At 39.3% G+C, this 16,243-nt stretch overlaps 1 protein-coding gene across 2 annotated transcripts in view; it reads left to right on the top strand.

Moving 5' to 3' along the window:
• The first annotated feature begins 2,247 nt into the window (after positions 1-2,247).
• arhgap4b (Rho GTPase activating protein 4b) overlaps positions 2,248-16,243 on the top strand; it is a 33,973-nt gene continuing 19,977 nt past the window's right edge. For both annotated transcript variants that reach the window (XM_086159314.1, XM_086159315.1), the window contains exons 1-4: positions 2,248-2,446; positions 11,900-12,246; positions 14,038-14,209; positions 14,724-14,886. In XM_086159314.1, coding sequence (XP_086015440.1) covers positions 12,177-12,246; positions 14,038-14,209; positions 14,724-14,886 — 405 coding nt within the window. In that variant the 5' untranslated portion in view covers positions 2,248-2,446; positions 11,900-12,176. The remainder of the gene's footprint in view (positions 2,447-11,899; positions 12,247-14,037; positions 14,210-14,723; positions 14,887-16,243) is intronic.

Below are 16,243 nucleotides of genomic sequence, written 5' to 3' on the forward strand. Positions count from 1 at the left end.
TTGGTGTTGTGATAATTCATTATGCATTTTTCTCAAACATAATACAAGATGCAACCCCCCCACGCACACACACACACACACACGCACACAAACCGCTTACAAATGACTGTTGGTGTTCCATCATAATACCTTTTAACTTGAAGTCTAGGGACTAAAATAGACCCCCAAATTGTGAAAATAAACTTAACCTCATTTTGTTAGCTTCTTGAAGCTTTGAGATAATAGCCATAGTGTTCTGCTGGAAAGCTTGGCGCAAAATCTCATAATTATCCAACCAAACCAAATCATCACCCAACTCCATGACACTCCACACATTAAGGTCTGTATTATCTGACATTACTGTGCTGAAATTTCCAAACAGATACAATAGTTCAGAATTCCATGCTGTCATCTTGAGAATCCACTTGGCAACCCACAACAAAAAGGATGACTAGTGTACTGAAAAGGGAAACATCAAGTAAATAATTCATGATCAATACAGCTTGAGATGTGGGGTTACAAGAGTCAATGCCAGCTGACGTCAGGAGAGGTGGATTTTGGCCTGTACCATTCAATCATTCGGGGTTGTGGTGGTGTTGGATCCTCCTCCTACTGTTCCAGGGCAAGGATCAGTGTTCACCTTGGACCGGTCACCAGTCAATCTAAGGACCACTGTTAGACATCCAACCTTTCCCTCTCATTCACTTTTCCAAGTAACCTACTGTTTGTTTTGGGATCATTCTTTCAAATGACTGTTGTTTTTATTTTCCAAAAGGATATAACATGTACTTGTAGAAAAATAAAGTTCCAGACTAAATATATTCAACAAACAAATAATGTTGGTGACATAAAATAATATGATGCCTCTCTTCCTACTTTTCATTGACCTAAATATCTATCCTAGGTTCTGTTTTGATAAAGAAAGAAATCAAGATTAAACTGCTGCCATATGTATATTTGAGAGCTAAAAATGCAGAATGTAATTCAATACTAACAGTATTACACAATTTTGAAAGGATACTTCATTCTTCGGTGGTAACACTGCATTCAAGTAAAATGAAAAACGGTAATAGAAACAGTGCAATCAGAAATTTATTGGTTTGCATACCTCCGCGGTTGTCTACATGTGCCAAGAATATAAGTGCATGATCAGCACAAACAACTATTTTTGATCATCTCCTTCTTAGATTTTTAATGATTTTTTTAATGAAGTGAGAGCACATTGCGGGTGCAATCCTCAAATTAATTACATCTGTGACATACTATATAGCCTCCAGCAGAAGATTTGATTCTGCTTAAGTGTACCCTTGGTGCACATAAGGTGCCTCCAACAGATGTTGGTAACCTCATTCCCAGACAATATTACTGTCTGTGAGCAAGAGAAGACCCAATACCTACTGTCCTACTGTACTACACACATGTACCGTCTGGCCACTGCTTTTGAATAATGCTATAATAATGCTTGGCAGAAAGAATATGTAACATTTCTTGGTCTCAGGTCCGTCACTCATGCAGCAGGTTACTACACTGCATCAAATGTGACAAATTTTCCTTGCATTTTTGCAAAAACCATGTTTACATGGTGAGGCATGTACACATCTTTGACAGATAAATACAAATAATTATTGCACATAAGCACAGGGATGTTATCAAACCATAGAGGTGAGTTATTGTTCACCAGGTGTTTACAGAATTAGTGATGTAGGCAGAGTGAATTGGTATAGGAGTGGTGTAAGTAGAGAGAAATGTTGCGCTGAATGGGTAAATATATTGCAGCGTGTGTGTGTGTGCGCGCGCATGTGTGTGTGTGTGTGTATATGTGACTGCTTGAGGAAAATCCATAAACAGTAAGTGTCTTATAGCATCTTGCAAGAGAAAGGATGCTGCCATGTGATGGTGTAGTGAAGGCAAATAATACAAGGTCATCATAAAAAAGATTTCAAGAGAGAAAAGGATGGAGGAGAGGCCAGTGCAGGCGATGGATCGATGGAGGAAGGGTGGGTGAGAGAGCTGGAACGAGGGATGCTGAGGGAGAAAGACAGTATATTCATAGCAGCAGCGGTATTTATAGCTGCCCGAGAAGGAGAGAGTGGGGGTGTGGCTTGCGTCCCAGCTCTTCGTGCTGCCTCACAAGGCAAAGGGGGAGGGATTGGGAGGAGAGAGGCATCACGGGTGTGAGAGTGAGAGAGGAGACTATTTGGCAGGAGAGGGGAGAAAAGGAGGGGAGGGCTGTTTTTGAGTGTGTGCCTGAGAAATGAGAGAGAGAGAGAGGGAGAGGGATGGAGGGAAGAAGGAGGGCAGTGAGCTGAGAGAATATCTGACACATACAACATCTCTCTGTGTGTGTGCGTGCGTGTGTGTGCGTGTGTGAGTGTGTATGCGTGTGTGTGTGTGTGATGAAGAAAACGGGGAGATGAGAAAAGAGGACAAAAACTGAGAAAGAGACAGCAGAGGACCATAAAGTGAGGTATGTACGGCTGTCATGCTTCTGCCTCTCATAAAACCTCTAACAACCTCTGTGTATGTGCGTGTGCGTGTGTGTGTGTGTGTGTATTTACACTTTACACTATCTGTGCATGCTTTTGCACATGCATGAGCAAATGTGAATGTCTGTTTGTTTAAATATAGTTTAGTCTTTTAAAAGAAACCTTGTATTCAATGGGGGTTTGTAAGTGGCAAATGGATGTAGGCTACTCTCTGTTAAGGGTATCAATTATGTAATATGTGTGCACCATTTTCAGTGTTGATGCTCTGTCTCTGCGTGCGTGCGTGCGTGCCTGCGTGCGTGTGTGTTTGTGTGTGTGCGTGTGTTTATGTGCTCAAGTGTTTATGTGCTCAAGCTCATGGCATTGCTTAGGTTTCTATGAGGCTATTGTGTGGACTGCTACAGTGTTGTGGCCATATGGGGTGATTTACAGCCGTTGTAAATACAACCCAACACTCCTGCTGTCAGAGCAGTTCAATCTTAATCCCCCCCACCCCCTGATTATCACCCACATTGTATTAAATATGTACAGCTAAATGGCCTTCTGTTATTCAAGTTCAAAAATAAGTAATGGGAAAATGCACAAAGTCAGATTTCTGCTGTTGTTTCAGAGCACACATTTGAAAAATGTCAATCATCTTTTTGTTTTTTTTTTATAATTTTATTTGTTACTTTTTAATTTTTTTTTTGACATTGCTATAATCATGCCTATTGTTGAGGATGTTTGTTTGGAAAACCATGAAGCAAGGAGGATATGTGCATGACATGATTCCTCTGAAGAAACCTCAATTCTTCAGTATTGATTAACAGAACTCATGAGCAGGAGACTCAATACCAGCCTTTAACTTCTTTTTCGAATTTCTATTTGAAATTTGCCGTTACATCAACCAATATGGCTTATCCTCCATCTTGTTTGTTTCTAGGATGGTGAGTCTTGGCTCTTTTTCAGACCATTTGATGCACTGCCAAATAAAGAGAGTTATACAATGATAATGGTGGAGCTCCATTATAGGATGATAAGAACACAAATGTATAAAAGATAAAGATATTTTCAAATAAGGAATTAGATATAAGCAGCATTAAAAATGCTTAAGTGCATAAATAAGCAACGCTTAACAGCAAATCTTAACAGGACAGGAAGTTTAAGAGTCATCATTCGTTGGAAAAAGCAAACAATAGAAGGTCATGACATTATGTGACTCTATAAAGCTGACTGTAAACAGGTCATCGTCACCATGACAGCATTTGACTGAAATAATGAGTAATTTAGCTGCTTTTTTAATCAGCCCAAGAAAGATAACAAAAATTCTTAAAAGGATTTTAGTAATATTATTAGGACAGTGTAGTCAGGCAGAGGGATATCGGTAAATGTCTGTGGAGGTTCTTAGTCATATAGGTCATGGTGAATTCTTGTGGAAATCTTCTTTTCGTGGCAACTTGACTTGAATTTATTCACTTAAAGACGTTTAACCCCTCATCCGAGAGGCTTTCTCAGAACTGAAGAAGCCTCTCGGATGAGGGGCGAAACGTTTTCAGTTCTTCAGAACTGAAAAAGCCTCTCGGTGGTTGGAGATTTCGATAAGGATATCGGTAAAGGTTATTCATCATTCCTACCATTTTGTTTCTCAGGTGCAATATTCATTCACTATTACAAGCCCCATATTGCAAATATTACAAGGGTCAGTTTTAGGTATTTTACACTAACTGGTCTTACAGGGTTCTCATATCATTACTTTGACCTGTAAAGACATCATGAATCATCAGACTGTTGTCTGCTTTTTGCTTTTTGCCTCCTCATCCTGAACATCATACAGTCCAGCAGGAGCTCATAATTTAAAACCCTTACATTTAGTACTAAAAATACACCACTCCATACAGGTTAATACACATCCATAAAAAAATGACTGAAAAAGGACAAAATATCTTATTTTCACATCCAAAATTTGGAATGAATAGTGCATTAAGAAAGCGGCACATAAAGTTTCTTAAGTATGCTTGTGATCCCAACATGAAAGATCTTAATCATAAAGATTTTTTAAGATTTTAATCATTGTGATCCAGAGTTGGCAATGAAAGTTAAAAGAAAAAAGTATTTGGACCTCAAATTAGCCCACTCAAAGGGATATTTAGTGAAAAAGTGCTTTCGGCAGGATCAGATGAGTGGATGTGGCCAGTCTGTCAGCGTCTTGCCCCTCACACTGCCTATCTGTCAGAACCTGTTTCCATTTACTTTTTTTAATTTCACTTTTTTAAAGAACATTGCACTCTGCCAGAACCTACATTCCACAAACATTAATCCTGTAAAAGATCCTCCACAAGAAGCTCAAGCAAGGAAGGGGCAATGGAGAAGAGAAGAGAAATGGAGACGGCAGTGGAAAATTTTCAGTGCCCTTTCATTTTACAGCCTTGTCATGTGTGAAATTGTCTTCATTTGAAATTAGATAATATGCTCAAATCTAAAACGTGCTTCATAAAGTCACCATGCCCAAAGCGATCATTTTTGCCATTTTATTGCAAATGTTTGCAGTTTTGCTGGTACTTTGGTCAGTGATTGATTAATTGTTTGTGAATCTCTGCAGCCACCTTGTAACAGTTGTCCTTTGGGAGTGTTTTGTCACTGATGGGAACATGGATTAACTGTGCCTGAGATTGTTATGTGAGAATTTTGGCCAGACAAATGGCACACAAAGTAAAACTTGTGCTATCATGTCATGGCACGGTTTCCTGTTTGCTGTGACAACAAACAAGATCAAACTTTGCTACTGATATGAAGAATTTTGATTTTCCTACTTTGCATTGCTAATCTTGCATCAACCTACATTTCCTGAACCCAGGGGCTGAAGCCAGTAGGACTCTGGTCTACCTGTTCTTGAGCTGTCTTCTGGCTGTCATAGCCACTTTCAGATTCAGCTCACTGTCCAAAGCAACCATTGAATGAGCTGACGTGTGAGACACTAAACCTCTCAGAGCTTCAAAGTGGATCAGGTTCTGTGTCTTTCTGTTACACACTTGGAAAACAATTGACACAGGAGTCATAAAAATATGGTTTTGCGGTTTTAACAATGCCATGTATTCAAATAATGTTAGCTTGAACTGTAAACAAAGACAAAAAAAAATACTTTTTTATGCAACTTTTTTTGTCATTCAGCTCACACCAAAGACTGGACAGCTTATAAAAGGGAGCAAGTATTTCATACGAAAAAAATATACTTCCAAAGCCTATATAGGCTATCTGACTTCTGGCTGTAGCCTCATGTTCTATATCATCAACGCTTCCCCTCTGATATATAAAGAAAATTGTGTATAACACATGGTGGCCTCTTCAATCGTAATTGAAAGCTGTTAAGTGGAGCCGAGTGGAGTGACATACTTTCAGATACACTCTTGCACATTGGGAGGACATGAGTAGAGTGAGGACACACAGAACTGAGGTTTTGCCATCAACTTATCCACTATTTCGATCCATCAAATCAATGTCAGAAAGTTAACATTTCTTCTGTGCTATTTTTATTATAACCTCATTGGTCTTTTGGGACTTTGTTTTATTGTTACTTTTCTAAATTTAAGCAGTTTGAACGGTGCTGCATTGAAAGACCTCAGATCCGAACCACTCGTCTGGCAAGAGTGCAAATTTTTCTTGCAACGACGTTGAGATATAATTTTGTCTGACCCTTCAAAATGTCATCGAGCATGCAAATATTCAGCCTAGTAGAGGCCATACTGAGTGCTAAGACTATCAAGAATATGTCCGTTTCTGGTCTGTTGTGAGGTAACTTACGAGGGACAACTGACTTGTTATTGTTCACAGACATAACACCCTTGTGTCCAAACTACTTTAATGGTAACAAAAGTAATTGCGCTCAAGAGAGCTTCTCTCTGCTCATTAAAAAGCAAAACACTTTTGCATATTCCTAAATTACAATTAGTAACTGAAGGAGTTGCTCTATATTACAGCTAATGGAAATGTTATGGTTGGTGACAAATTGTCCCAGACCCTCTAAAAATATACCTTTTACACGGTAAGGGTACCACAAAGTTTGGAACCACTTCATTGTTGCAATTTAACTACATGCTACCTTCTTTTGTTAAGTAAGCAAAGCAGTGCTGAAAAATATCAATGGCAATGCCACAAACAGGGCAGGGAAAGATTCCCAACATCATCCCATAGATGATAATTCAGTCATTGTAGAGTAGTGCCTTTGTATGGTCTGCACGTGCAGTAACTTACATTGAGTATGCTGTTGCGTGAATGTGACCATCCCTTGCAAATTGCAAATGCAGAGGGGAAAATGTTGGACTTCATTCTGTGCCCAGCTTTCATCGTCATGAGAGCGCTCAGCTGTGTTATGCCACTAATGTACATATGGGGCTCTGTGACGCATTGTGACCAATGATGCAGTGACCGGATGTGGATCATTTTTGGTATGAATTGGATGTGTGTATTCTTCTGGTCGTGAACAGACCCGGGGACAGAGTCCCCATATTGCACCGTGTTAGCCTTAGGCTCTGAGATGGGTTTGTGTAAGATTCGGTTATTTATCGGAATCTGCCAATGTTCAGCCTAGTTGCATCCTCACTGTGCGTGTAGATGCACAGTAAACACAATTAAATCCTTTAATTTTAGACTCAGCTCAGCATCTAAACTAAGTCAAACAGGTTCACAAGCTCAAACAGACGTGAGAATCCATGTAAGCCGTCCTTAAATTAGTGATTAGCACCCAAAATGGTTCGGCAATCTCTAAGTCGTGGTCTTAGGGATGATGACAAAAAGTATCTATGAAACCAACGTAAACAATAGCAACAGCTCCAAATGAATACTGATGTAACATCACTTATATTAACACTGTAGTGAAAAGCGGCAAAGAATGACACAGGGAGTTTTACAAGTTGTTTTTGCACTTTCTCCCTCTGGTTTTTTGTCCATGGTTGTGATTGGCAGGGGCTCACTCAATCAATTACCAGTCTCATTTTTTTTCTGATAGTGCCCATACAGTTTCCACTGAGCCCTTACCAGATGGTTATGGCTAAAAAAAGTTACCATAGCATCCATAATTTTTCAGAATTTTGTGGATCAGCTCTGACTGGAATTATAGCTTAAAGTGTTTCTCCGATTCTGAAACCCCAGTTTTGGTTTCATAAATGACAGCTAGTATTTCTGGCCAAAAGGGAACAGAAACCACCGGCTTTTGCTCCACTATGCATTTTACTGAAACAATGTTGTGACGACATCTGCAGAACAAAAAGTTATCTTCAAAACAGCTCAAATACTGTGTCCTTGGTCTTGTTCTCATTTATCTCAATGCTACACCTCACTCAGAAATTTCCATTGCAGTATGAATTATTGCTCTCTGCTTTGATTTTGAATGTTTTTGATGAGGTGATGAGGATGAGGATTTTCAGATTTTCAGTTCAGCTTTTTTCAAAAGCTGAACTAAATGTTACAATGGCTTCAATTCCACTCTGGACCAACCATTTCTTTGACTTCATTGTCTACTCGTGTAGCTGTGATTGTCGTGAGCCATCACATTTGTCTGTAAGAGCCTCTCAAATCACTCTGTCAGACTGATGAACACTATACCTGACTCTACCTTACTCCACAGTAATTAACATGCAGCTGCAGCATATCTCACCGTACATATTTGCACAAGCTCATGTCTGGCACGCACATCCGTGCTTGTCACTTTTCATTTGTCATCTGTGATGTGCTGATAAGCATTTGTTTCTATTGCTTTTTTTCTTTCGGTTCAGCGTACGCAAGTCCCCAATGTCGACTAATCAAGATGTTAGGTCATATCGCCAAGGGTCTCACTGAAACACCTATACCGATGTGTTTTGACATTTTATGCTGCATTAGCAATACTTAGGTTTTGCCTCTGGTCTCAAGAATCAGGACAGATTTTTAGCTCATGGGAGGCAGCTGCTGAGAGATTGCAGCTGTAGAAAATTCCCAAATCACAGTGATAAATGATGTTCTGTCTAGATGCAAGGTTTAGTAGCACTGCAGAGGTTTTGACTCACAACAAGGTCATAGAATTCCCCCAGATTGGCTATAACATCAAACACAATATCCCGCTTGTATCTGGTATGATATCTGACGATTATTTCTTCTGAACAAATTACACAAATAATCCCCTTGACAGCAATAAGGATTATTTTGACTGTGCCACTTATGTCCGCTCTTGTTTTCGATCTACTTTATATTCACCACATGTACCACGGCCTCCATTCAATATCCTCGACTTCAAGTATGAAACACTTGTTCCCTCTGACCCCCAACTCTGTGCCCTTTTTCAGCCTTTTCTTGCTTCTTCTTACTCAGTTTTTCGGCTGAATTTTTCTCACTCCCCAGCTCAGTCTCAGATCATTTCCACTGGTTCAGTCTATGCATATTAAGGTTGCACACTGATGAAGGCCTGGGAGCCCCAGAAGCCTGAGGATCCTTATGGGTGTCAGAAATTTCTCTAATCTTTCTGTCTTTGTCCTCTGTAATTCTCCATTCAGAGTCTATTTCTTGTTATAAGTAACTCTAATGTATGTCTGGGACTCAGCTACACTTCTGGGCCAGGAAATGAGAATTGAGCTCTGAGAAGTGCACTTGTTCTTTGTGAGCGATGGCCAGTAGTTATCAAAATGCTAGTGTGACGGGCGGTATGTCACAACATTTATCCTCAGTTCTTTGTAAATTCATCTATGACAAAATATGGATTTGATTACCATAGACATCACTGTTTTGAATTTTTGTTCATTACTTTTCTTCATCAAATAAAATATTTTCTGGAGGAGTGTGGGTGAACAGTGTCTGTGGCGAAACTGTAATTTTCTACTCAGAACGGAAGCTTGTTGAGAAATTTACACAGGATGTGGAAGGTGAAGTTGCCACCAAGTATTTGTGTCTAAGCACTTGCCTACCCACAGAAGAGTATAACCTGTTGATTTGGCCTAAATTTACAGTCAAACCCTTTCAGAGAAGATGTGAAGATTTTTGCAGGTAGGACTACTTTTGTAAATCTACATGTGGACTACGAGTTATATTGTGACTGTCTTCCTCTTTATGCTTAGTGTTGCTCCAGTATTTTTTGTCATTTATCACACCTTCAAAATACTATTTCAAGGTGTAGTTTTCTTTGAAAGCAGTATCAAGTATTGGATTTCCACAAAACTGGAGGATTTAAGGGAGTTCTTTTGATTTTTTTCAAGGATAGGTAACTTTTCGGTTTGTTTCGTAATTTGTGTATGGGCAGTTGAGTAATGCTGAAAGAGAAAGTAGTGAGGCTTTCATGGAGTTGACAAGGAAGGCAGTGAGCTGGGCTGGTAGTTGAAAAGTACATGGTATTAACCCAAGGAAGTGAAATACACTGATTAGCATTTACTGGAAAATGTCTCCTCAAATACAGCAAAGCAAGAAGTTACCGACACCTTTAGAGTAAGCTTTACAATCCTGTGATGGATGGAGTTTGACGTCAAAGAGGGCCAGGAGAAGAGACGTTTGGCAGGAACAAACTTCAGGAGTAAAACAGAACTCCTCTGTTTGGCCAAGCTTGCTAACCAGAGAAAACAAATCCATAACAACAATCTTGTTGTTCACGATTTGGCAGGGGCCTCAGTTCTCATTAGTAGCTGCTCTTCACCTCTAGCATTGTACCGTTAAACCCAGAAATATTTGGACTATGACACAATCTTCATGATCTTCAATCTTCAATGCCATCTCATTGGATTTGAAATGAAACAACTACAACTGAATAGAAGTGCAGACTTTAAGGTTTAAGTCATGGAGTGGAACAAAAATATATGATTAAACATGTAGGAATTGTCACTAGGAATTGTAGCTATTTTTATACGAATGCTCCTCATTTCAGGGGCACAAAAGTAATTGAACAAATAAACATAACCGTAAGTAAAATGTTACTTTTCAATATTTTGTTGAGAATCCTTTGCACAATGACTGCCAACTGGAACCCATGGACATCACCAAATGCTGTGTTTCCCCCTGTGTGATGCTTTGCCAGGCCTTTACTGCAGCTGTCTTCAGTTTTGTCTTGAGCAAGTGAAATGCATGCTCGATTGGGTTGAGATCTGGTGATTGACTCAGCCATTGCAGAATATTCCACCTCTTTGCTTTAAAAAACTCCTGGGTTGCTTTTGCAGTATGTTTTGGATTATTGCCCATCTGTACTGTGAAGCGCCGTCCAATCAAACATTGCTGAATTTGGCTAAATCTGAGCAGAAAGTTTATCCCTATACACTTCTGAATTCATCTGGCATTCTGTCTTTTGTCACATCATCAATAAACACAAGTGACCCAGTGCCATTGGAAGCCATGCATGCCCATGCCGTCACATTGCTACAATGTTTTACAGAAGATGTGGTGTGCTTTGGATCATGAGCTGTTCCAATTCTTCTCCAAACTTTCTTTTTCCCATCATTCTGGCACAGGTTGATCTTAATCTCATCTGTCCAAAGAATACTGTTCCAGAACTGAGCTGGCCTCTTTAGGTGTTTTTTGGCAAAGTCAATTCTGGCCTTTCTATTTCTGAGGCTGATTCATGGTTTGCACCTTGTGGTGAATCCTGTGTATTTACTCTCATCTTTACGGTAGGCTTAGATTCTGATACACCTACTTCCTGGTGAGTGTTCTTCACTTAAGGAGATGTTGTGAAGGGGTTTTTCTTCACCATGGAAAGAATTCTGCAATCATCGACCACTGTTGTGATCTGTGTGTAACTGTGTGAAACTTGGTGACCTCAAACCAAAATGTGATTCCTCAAAGCCCCCGAAATAAATATAGCCATCAGTCATGTTTAGACTTGATTACTTAGACATACACAATACTTTATTTTGGAGATAGTACATTGAACACACAGTGAAACAAAAAGAATTTCATTTTTTTTCGTCACACATTGATTCTTTTCACATGTTGACAAACTCCAAAGCGAGGCTACAAAGACAGTGCAAATATTGTCATATACATGTAATGAGCAGTTGAGCACAGAGCAGCTTATATGTAATCATCCCTATCGCACTTGTTTTATTTTAGTTTATTTGCATTAGCTATTCACTTTGGTATTGTATGTAGACACAGAGAGATGAAATATTACCTTTACAAACATCAGCAACCCCTAATCTTTCAAACACTCAATGTCCTTCATTTTTGCTGTTACTCATCACCTCTCTTCATCTCTCCAACCTTCATTATTTTTCTACCACATCCCCAACACTGTCCTTTCTACTCCCTTCTCTGGTGTCACTATCCCTCTCTCGCTTGTCGCCCAAATCATCTGGCTCTCTTGATCTCAATTCCTCTTTATAATCATGATAAATATAATAAATCCACCTCTCCTGTCTCCAAATGTCCTTTCTCGTCCATCAATATCCTCTTCTCCTCATTTAACCTGATTCCCTTGTCTCCCTCTCTTTTGCTCATGCTGTCTCACTTAGGGATCAGTGTTCCTACGAAATTCACTCGGGATTCCATGGACACGTCTACCCGGCAGACATCCCTGCTGGGACCAGCCAATTGACACTGATGCCAATGAGCTGCATGCGGCTATAGATCAGCAAGACTCAAGGTTCAGGGGTGAAAGGTCACAGACAGCAGAGCTGAAGGAGACGCGAAGGTTGAAAGGTCGCAGGAGAGGATACTGCAAGAGGAGGAGAAGTATCAGCATTCATAAAAGAGGTTCTTGGACACAGTGGAGGATCAGGGGGGTCAAAAATGATGACGTCACATGGAAAGCTAAGGAGGGAGAAGGGGAGTCTGGCTGAGTATGAATCACAGATGAAAGGTGAGTGACTCCGTTGTGCGTGTGTATACATACGTGTGTATACATATGTATATGTGGGCATGCGCTTACCTGCATGTTTTTGTGTGTATTATCACATGCACATATCCATGAAAGTGTGTGGTTGCCGAACAAAATCATGAAGCACTAGAATCTGTTTGAATGTTTTCATTTGTACCGTATGTACTCAGGAATGCCTACACTGTAAAGTCGGGATTGGAGGAAAAGTCATGCAAATGGAAAATATAGCATATATATAAGAAAAACAGTCCTTTTATTCGGGGGGAAACATCAACGTGACCAATACTGACAACGTGTATGTTGTACATGGCAGCAGCAATGTGTTTGTGAGCATGTGTGTGCATGTTACGTGCTGTGTTTTGGAAGATACATGTCGTGGCTGGCTGACTGTACTGTACTACAAGGGTGTATTTATAGCCAGTATTGGTGATGCTGTCTCCTCATATCCAGTCAGCCCCGGGCTTTGTACTCACATGGAGCCAGAGAAAAAAGTGGGAAGACGGAAGGGGGATTAGGAGTGGGGGATAAATGTAAAGCAACGGCAGTTTCACCCGAGACAATTATGTCTTTATTAGCCTTTTTATCTGAATGTACAGTGCTGTGCCGCATGTTTTATTGTGTTTGAGCTTGTGTGTGTGATATACGCTGAGGTCGGTTGTTTTGTATTATTGTATAATAATCTCCTGTCAAATATACTCTGAAATCATTGTCCTTTCATTACTGGTTTATTTAAACATGGCTTCAATCACATTTTTAGATCACTGTGTTGAAATCTAATTATTTGATCATTCTTTTAAACAAACCATAAATTTTCCCCTTAAATGCCATAGGAGGTGTATAATGTATATGCCTCCTGTATTTACTTTTTGGGGTAAATTTTTAGAACATGTGTTTCAATTTTGACCCCTGCCTTTCTCAGAACAATGCAAACTAGTCACAACATTCTGTTGTTGCCACTTCTTACAACCAAATACAATCCAATAGACAAGTAGCCAATGGGGCTTAAACAAAGATAAAATAAAAAAAATCTCAGTGGTACATTAATTGAATTTCTTCAGATTATGGTCAAGATGATTGTGAAGACCTACCAACACAAAGTGCAACATCAAGGAGAACATTTGAAGTTGAAAATGTACTTAACAAATGTTTGTCTGGCACACAATACCAGACCACCTCATTATTTTCAACCTAAAATCCAACAATGCGTCTTGATAACTCAGTATGATGCCAATCTACGTTTAACTACAGCAAGCAGGACTTGATTATGGTTGGCTTATAAAGTAGCTTGCTCGAGCCATTTTCAAGAGAAGCACAACATAACCCTTAATTTACTTGTATTGCACTTTACAATGGCAATAAAGCTTTTGTATTCTATGATTTATACTTATTTACAACAAGAATATCATTTCCATGAAATCCAAAGAGCCTGTGAGCATGTAAATAATGAATGATGGATGGTCCAATGGATGACCAACATTTCTGGTGGTCACTTCAGGTTTATTCAAGGTTGCATTTAAAAATACTGACCCCCAGGCAAAAAAAAGCAAACAAACTGAATTATAAATAGAAAATTAGGGATGTTTTACTTGAATTTTGGTATTAACAGGATTTATCTCTTTAAGAGAAAATCAGCATATGGCCTTTGTCATCTGTGTACAGGGATCATGTGAGCACCAGGTTTATCCATGTGTAATCATGTTATTTTCTGTGGTGTGTTTGCGTGTGTTTATGTGTGTCTGTGCCAACTCTCCTCTGTCTGCCCATGCGCCACAGACCTGCGGGCCCAGCTGACCGACCAGATAAAGATTTTAGACTCTCAAGTGGAGGTAAAACAGCAGCAACTGTCAGACCTCTCCGAGTTTCTCCGTCGTCGAGGTGACATCGAGGCAGAATATGCAAGGGCTCTTGATAAACTATCTGAGAGGTACACCCACAAGACAAAAAAGTAAGTCTTCTACATGGGGGCACAGGTTATTATATTGACAAAATGTTGACATTTCTGTTTCTGAGCCTTAATACTGGATTTTTGTATTTGGAAGCTGGAACTATCCAATAACAATTCACTAGCTTATATTCTTTGTGTCTAAATTACATTTCAGAAACAATTGTAAATGAAATTTTAAAACTCATCAGACTTAGCAGTAGTTTGGATTTGGGAGATGTTGTATATATTGACAAGTTAACCCTAAACAGCACATTACCACCAACTTGTCACTGCCGATTGTCATAGTTTTAAATACTTTGTTGTATAGTAGATGTTTTCCATGCATCTAAACATTCAGTGATCTGCTGGCATATCACATCATTGATACCGTTGCCTATCACATAGCTGACATTCACACTGATATATTTATAAAAGCTCAATATATGATGATAAAATCATCATATCATTCTGGCCAGGCATATCTTTTTGGGTGTCATTGGCATACTTCGGTGACGATGTCCTGTTTTTTTTGCAGGAAGGAACAGTGGGGTCAGTCTGTCTGTCAGGTCTGGTCTGTTTTGCTGACTCAGACTCGTCTGGAGAGCCGGGAACATGCAGCGCTAGGTGACACCTGCTGCAATGCACTCACACAGCGGCTGGCACACAGTACAGAGGACTCGCACCGCCTGCACAAACGGGTGAGCGGGCAAGGGGTTGGAGTTCATACACCTAGGAGCGGACACATGCAAGACCCCCACACACACAACCCTTGCAGGAATAGAATTGCACCTTTACCTTTCCATTTGTCAATTTTTACAATTAAGGGACATAGCTGGCATACGTAGAAACTCATCTGTAACATTATTCACAGTATATATTGTGATTCTGACACTGAAAACACAGCTGATGAAACTGATCAGTTTAAGTCTCGACTAAAGGATTAAGTATTTTCTGCAAGTAGGTAGTCATAAGGTTATTCTTATCAATTAATGGTAAGATGTTTCCAATTTTTCAAAAATGAAACAAAAACTTCTTTCAATTTGTTTTAAGTAGCCAAAAATGTTCAAAGGGTTTTTTTTGAAGAATTTGTAGCTGCAGATTGCACACATTTATGTTAATACTTTCTCTGATACACTGCATGAAATCCATTTTTCAGTGTTAGTAGATTTACTTTGTCATATCACAAAAAACAAAACGCCTTGAAAAGTGAATAAATTTTCCAAATAAGCTTTAAACGTCATTCCAACACTGAACACAATGGACATCTTCTGATTAATCCTATTGCAAGCATTTGTTATCCGCCTCACTTACCACAGCTGCCTCTGCTGTCTCTTTCATTTTAGAAATAACTCAGACTCATCTTTCTCAAATTACTGCTTGTCAGACTCACTGTGTATTATCCAGGTTTTCAAGTTAACAGAATATCTAATGATAATGCCATTGCAGTCTTTTCAGATCAAATGAGGATGGACAAGGTTTAATGCAGGTGCAGTGTTAAGAGAGCTGCTCCCAAATCCCCGTATGCACTTATTCAATGTGCAGTTAATCACATTAGTGTTATGCAATTGAACCTTTGGATATAAAATGTCCTTTTACCATTTTACACGGATAGAGTTTGTGTTAAACTGCTACTGAACTAATTAATTCCTAAATGAATAAATTACTGAAAATTGTAGTTTTGAGGTCACAGTATCCTTGACTGTAGACAACCAAAATCAGATCTTGAGTCAAAGTGAATAAAGTTTTTTTTTTTCTAGAATTGTATCTTCAGAATGTAATGTTCCTGCAGTTGAGACTGGTGTTTAGGGGGAATCACTATTAGGCTGGCTAAATGAGAATTTATATGATGCCCTTCATTCACCCCCTGAAATTAAGATACTGAAAATGAGTTTCAATTATGTAACTGCTTTCACTGCATTAAACATTTGGATTTCTTATGAGCTGAGGGAATAAAAGCTGTAAGCTGTAGATGGTACCATGATTTTCGGTGACAACTCAGGAAAATATTGCCACAGCAACTCAGTCTTTCATCGAAAACCTTCTGAAGAGCTGAAA

This window comes from Fistularia commersonii, chromosome 14 (assembly GCF_037954325.1).
Source record: "Fistularia commersonii isolate RoL2024-O1a breed Wild chromosome 14, RoL_Fcom_v1.0, whole genome shotgun sequence".
Lineage (NCBI taxonomy): Eukaryota > Metazoa > Chordata > Actinopteri > Syngnathiformes > Fistulariidae > Fistularia > Fistularia commersonii.